The 6,139-nt window shown below is 37.2% G+C and overlaps 1 protein-coding gene across 1 annotated transcript in view; it reads right to left on the reverse strand.

The window, feature by feature from the left end:
- Nucleotides 1-2,244: 2,244 nt before the first annotated feature.
- The window catches only part of SIRT1 (sirtuin 1), an 18,529-nt gene continuing 14,634 nt past the window's right edge, over nt 2,245-6,139 (reverse strand). The window contains exons 7-8 of the mRNA XM_035330616.1: nt 5,361-5,918; nt 2,245-4,342 (exon numbers count right to left, since the gene is read on the reverse strand). Of these exons, the coding sequence (XP_035186507.1) occupies nt 4,026-4,342; nt 5,361-5,918 (875 nt within the window). The 3' untranslated portion in view covers nt 2,245-4,025. The remainder of the gene's footprint in view (nt 4,343-5,360; nt 5,919-6,139) is intronic.

Below are 6,139 nucleotides of genomic sequence, written 5' to 3' on the forward strand. Positions count from 1 at the left end.
AAAAATAGTTCATAGTCAAGAGTACTCACATCTGTGTCTTCTGAGAAAACAAATCCTTTAAAGACCTGTGGTCATACATCTGCTTCCACTATCTCCAAGACAGGATAAATAAATACGTGCTTAGAGCGTGCCTTACCAGTGTTTGCTTAGTCCCTACTTTATAATGCCCAGTACAAACAGATGTCACACAGCTCCCAGAAGCACTGCTGATGTATTTCCCTTGAGAACTGCTGGGTTAATCTGAGGTGAAAACTGTCCACCTATAGCTGGTCCAGTTGCTTAAGAAAGAGCATAAAGGAAAATAACCTCTTTGGAAGCCCCTTTAAGGAGCTTCAGTAGACCTGTCCCACCTGAATTTGTGAGCTCCAACAGCATCCTGTGGCAGCAGGTTGTGAGATTCCAGCATGATGGCTTTTTTGTTTCTTCTGCTTTTCTGCACGTTCAGCCGAATGGTCTTTGGGCCTTACATTGTGAGAGTAAATAGGTCTTTCCTCTATGTCATTATTTATTACATTTCCTGATAAGTCCTGGCAGCCCATATGTCTTTTTAAAAGTGCAAAGCACACAGTGACTATTTTGAGGATACTAGTGTGACTCCGTGACTTCTTTTGATCAGTGATAGCTATTTCAAAACCTTCTATTATGTAGGTATGACCAGTTGTTTTAGCCTGGAATTCTGCCCTGGGTTTTAATCCCCAGTCTCTCTGTAGGTAAGTCTGTCGTTACAACTGCCGTTAGACTTGGCTGTTCTGATTCAGTATTTAGCCTTAGATATTGAACCTCAAGTACTGAACTGTATCTTCCTTTTTCTCAAACTTTATTTCAATTTTTCAGTTTTATTCTGAGTGCTGGTTTCATTCAAATTCTGTGTACTTAGAGCCCCTCCCAATTTGATGCTATTTGGTACTTCACCGTCATTCATTTAGTAAGTATTATGTATTTTTGATAAATGAAAAAGAAGTTAAAATATACTCGATTCAAGATTAGACCATTACGGAATACATGGCTATGCAGAAAAAAAAAATATTGCAGACTTTTAAAATACTGACAGCTTTTATATCACCTGAAATACTTTGTGTATCTAATACATCAAAGGCAGCTGAAGGTGGGTTAGGGAGTGGCTTATAGCGTTAAAGAAATGCGTGTACCTTGCTTTTTCTCTTGAACATCTGTTTAGTATTTATACTACACGGACAAAGATGCTTTCTTTCACAGGTTAGCAATGCAAATTCTGAGAAAAAGAAGGAACCTCTTTTTTTTTTGAGATTCAGCAAATTACAACTGGAACTGAACACCTTCTTCCATGCTTCCAAATTAATTTTGGATAAGATGCTGAATGCTTCCAGATAACAACGAGCCGTGATAGCAAATGGTCGCTCACCGCCATCATTTACCTTGTCATTTGTTTTACACATCATTCAAAGATGTCTTCACTGCAGGGAAAGGATAGCATGTGAAATAGAGGAATGAGGCGACACATTCTAGTCTGGGGTTTTTCTTCTGTTCAGATAATAGAAGCAAAGATCCAAGGAAGAGCAAAAAAGAAACTTACTTATGTGGATGTAGAAAAAAAGGGAAAGAAGCTATTTTATTCTGGAGGAAAAATGTTTTCAAGTCCTTTGAAGGTGAAGCTGTTAGGAATATGTTAGCTGTGAGAAAGAACACTTAGAATTTTAGTATTTCAGTTCAGGTGTGTGTGTTTTAGATTTTTTTGGCCTATATATCTATTATACGTATGTATATTATATATATATATGAGGGCTGCTGGTTTAGAAGTACAGAGGTAAAGTGTGATATGGCTAACCGGCACAACATGTCCTGAAATCCTGTGTGGTGCACGTTTCCTACAGAAAGCTGCTCCTGGCTGACACTGTTGAAGGTTGGGGTGGAAGTATCAAGTCCCCAAATCAAGGAAGCTCTGGGCTGGGTAAGGAAGGGCAAGAGGGAGCTGTGAGGTATAGGAATAAACACTATTGTTGAGCAAATACATCTAAATGTAGTGTGGGGCTCGAAAGGAGAAAAGTAGTTTTCTGAAGGATGAAATTGCATTGTGGTTCAGGATGTCATTTTACTGAGGACAGTGCAGCCTAGCTTTGTTCAGGGTTTTTTTTTCTCCCCACTGGGTCAGATGGAAAAAGCAATTTACTATATAATACTACATTATCTAGGATATACCTTAAGACTTTATGGAGCAGCTTCTGTTGAGTTTTTAGGCTCTAACTAGAAATTAATGGAAACCAGAAATCAAATGACGATTTTAATAGACTTTAGAACAGAGTGTACGAGTATAAAACACTGGTTTTGTATTTCAAAAGTTGCAGGAAGATAGCCAGTTATTTTAAACAGTCTTCTACAAAACATATGCCAGTAGATTACATAAAAGACACTATATACAATATAAAAGAGCAGAAAACAATCCTCACTGTAAAAATAATTTAAAACAAAGTATTTCAATTTAAAATATCTCCTATAGCACAAACTAATACATTGTGACATGCAAGTGAAAACTAAACATATTGCATTCTTTAGTGTAGGCAAATAAGAGCTGTATTAAATTTGGACAATGAGACAACATGCCAACATTTTTAGATGAATACAGAAGGCTGTTCTTAAATATTTATTATCTGATGTATCTCATGTTCAAAGAACAGCTACTATACATCTTCCAGAATGTAATAAATATTAAAGCAAAGTATCTGAATAATCTACATTGTAGAGATCATTGGGGCCAATGTTGAAAAAGTGGTTTATATAAAAATGCTGTTTCACTACTGCACTGTGCAATTTTACAAAATTATTCTAAAGGCTTGGAAACAATCTGCACTTGAAAATTTGCAATATCCAGTTTTAAGGCAGCCTAGCACTTGAAGATGCAGTGTAATAATTGGAGTAGCTGCTTTGCTTTTAAGATGTGAGTTCGAGCTAGCAGGTGGAAAATGATTTTTCCTAACCTGAGACATCATCTCAAAACAGCATGCTTCCAGGTTAGGTTGTTAATCTGTATTTTATCTACTCAGTGGTGTAAGCAAAAGCTCGATTTGAGCTAGTTTTTCCTGATACTGTTATATCTTTAAGTATTGGAGAAAGATTTGCTTTTTTGCACCTTTTCACACGCTGGTAGGAACACTGTTCTGTACTCAGCCAAGCTTCCATGTTAGAGCCTTGGCAATTTATCAAATACTATTTTTAATGCAAGCTGCACTATATTTGACTTCGGTTGTATACACAACCTGAAAAACTTCTACCATAGGGGATCCATTTTGTTTAAAATGCCAGTATTCCAGTATTATAACTGCTAAGGAGCCAATGTCAACCTTGCTTCATGTCCACAGGAAGTATTAAACTTGGTAACTTAAGCATTTTCACAGCACTTCTTGATCAGTCTAAAAACAGAGTAGGATTTTTCAAGTGCTTACTGTCTTGTTTCCATTTTTAACTATCTACTCACATTTAAGTATGTCTCAAACATACAAAGTAACTGAAGCAAAAAATTAGCTGCCACAGTAAGTCTTAGAAAATGCCAGTGTTTAATGACAGACTATGCAAGACTGAAAAGTTTAGCAGAAGCATAAGAAGGTTTTAAATAAACCAAACTGTTACAAAGCAAGAGGTGTGAAAATACCATTCTTTGGTCTAAATTAGCTGTTCCCTTTATATTAGTTTAACATTCCAATGGCTTTTTCAAAACTGTTTAAAAATAATACAAGCTGAAATTCATTAAGCAAAAATACGTATTATATACATGAATGCCTGATCAGACAGCTGACTTAAAAGTGAACATAGTGACAATTGTTTAGATATTCCTAGTACCTTTAAAAAAAAAAAAAGATGAGTTAGTGTTGAGTGTGCAGTAATAGAATTTTATTGAAAAAGGTAAAAAACTAAGCATGAAAATCTGTTTTAGTTGTTTATAAACACTACATCCTTATGGTTTTGTTGCTCTAAATTCAGACGTAAACATTCATTCTGACATGCCAAAGCTCCTAATGCTGGTGGAAAGTTCCTGTAACCAGTCAGTGATCGCTTTACAATTTGTTGCTTGTTGGATCATTCCTTGCAGCTTCGTTTGTATAAGCTGATTCATCAACTGCATCTTGTTCAACTCCATCTTCCCCAAATCCAGCTTCTTCTTCCCTTTCTGGAGCATCCTCATCCTCTATGCCATTGTAAAACTCTTCAATCTCACTCTCATCCTCCACATCTAAGCTCTGACTACGACATGAGCCACTTTCGCTACTGCTCCCACAAGAGCTAGAAGACATGATATCATCTTCAGAATCTGAGTATACCTCAGCACCATGGAAAATATAGCGATTTGGTGGTAAAAATAGATACTGAGTACCTGAAACAGAATTTAAAGAGTCAGTATCACAGAATCATAGACTGGTTGAGGTTGGAAGGTGACCTCCGGAGGTCACCTAATCCAACCCCTCTGCTCAAGCAGGGGCAACTCTAGCAGGTTGCCCATGAGAAATAAAACGGTCAAGTAAGTTACTCATACAAGATCTTGCAGATACCTGGTTAGAAAGTACCTGCATAGATGTATTTTCACAAGTGAAGCTTATCTGACACACAAGATTATGTGAGAAACCCATTTATTTCGATGTATCATTAGGACCAGCATGTAACATGCTTCACTGGAAAGCTATGTTTTCCTTCTCCCCACTCCCTTTGACATAAAACAGTATTTAAACTGTAATTTAGCAGTGCTTTTCACTGGTACGTGTTGTATTCACAGCTAGATTGCCATTAGTTGTAACACAGAATTGGAACACGCTGTACAGAGTACTTTACAAAGTTTAAACAGTTGCTTTAGAAAAGTGCAATTTAATTCCTGGTTCTCCATCCATAGTGCGTTTCTAATGTGATTACTTGTTTATGTCAGTTAACAGACTGCCTACTGAAAGGCTTCCTTGGCAAGTCTAAATTTTGCTTCAAAATCCAACTGTGCAATTTGCTTTTCAAATCATATCATGGCTTCATCATTGAGTCCTACAAGACAGCTGCCAGACTGAAGACTGATGTATTGTGCCCACCAACTTAAAACCCCGGGATCCATCTTACATTTTCAAATGCACTTGTAGAAAAATAAGAAGCGCTGAATTGATACTTAGCCTCAACCTCCTGACCTCTGATCTTTCTAGTAATCACTGACTAAAAAAAAATAACAAAAAAAGCTCCTATTGGCTTCTCCAAAAGAAGAAACTCTGTAATGATGGAAGAGGTAGGTAGACACTTGTCTGAGCAAAAATAACCACAGAGAACAGTGATTCCCTCAAGGGCAACTTATTTATTGCTTTGAAGTAAGTCTAGAATAAACATTAAAGTCAATCTGCAGAATACCAAAATAAGTTACTCACCATCCAGCCTTTTGCTAATCTGTTCTTTTGCAGGTCTGTTTACCCAGCACTTCTTCAATATTTCTTTTTCTTTGTTTTCTCCGTTGGTGGTTCCATTTTCCTTCATTGTTTCAGAGTTCATTAATTCACTAGTAGCATTTTCAGGGTTTTCAGAGGATGTCTGTGTGTCCTGAAGCTTTTCCTCTGTGCAGCTCGTTTTAATTTCTGAGGCAGGATCACAGTTTTCTACCTTACATTCAGCTGGCTGTTCTGAGGACGCCACCAGAGAATCTGGTGGAGTCATTTGTTCTGGTGAACTAGAGTCTTCTGAAATGTTTAAAGGGGTAGGTGGTAGCTCAGATGAGTGCATTTCGAGCTCCTTGTGCGGTCGTGGAGGCTTTTCTGTTATTTCTGAAAGTTTTACTGAATTGTAGCAAAGTTTTGTATATTCACTACCTAGCCTTTGACATAATTCATTTATAATAACATCACAGTCTCCCAGAAGCTCCACATCAAAGTGTAGATGAGGCAAAGGTTCCCTATTTATTAAGATCTGAGGCACTTCATGGGGGATGGAACCTATACATAGAAAAGATAATTTAAAGGTAGTCATTTGATTACTTCAAGGTAGTCATTTCAGCTTGACTTTTACCAGAGATCTAGTTAGAAAATTTGAGTTGTCTTCATGCATTCACTTGCAATGAGACCAAACCAGACAGATGTGGAAGAATACAAGCAAGTCTTAAAACTTAACCAAAACAGCAGCTTGAGGTGCTATGCCTACTGTAGCCTAACTCGAT

The sequence above is a fragment of the Oxyura jamaicensis genome, chromosome 6, assembly GCF_011077185.1.
Source record: "Oxyura jamaicensis isolate SHBP4307 breed ruddy duck chromosome 6, BPBGC_Ojam_1.0, whole genome shotgun sequence".
NCBI lineage: Eukaryota > Metazoa > Chordata > Aves > Anseriformes > Anatidae > Oxyura > Oxyura jamaicensis.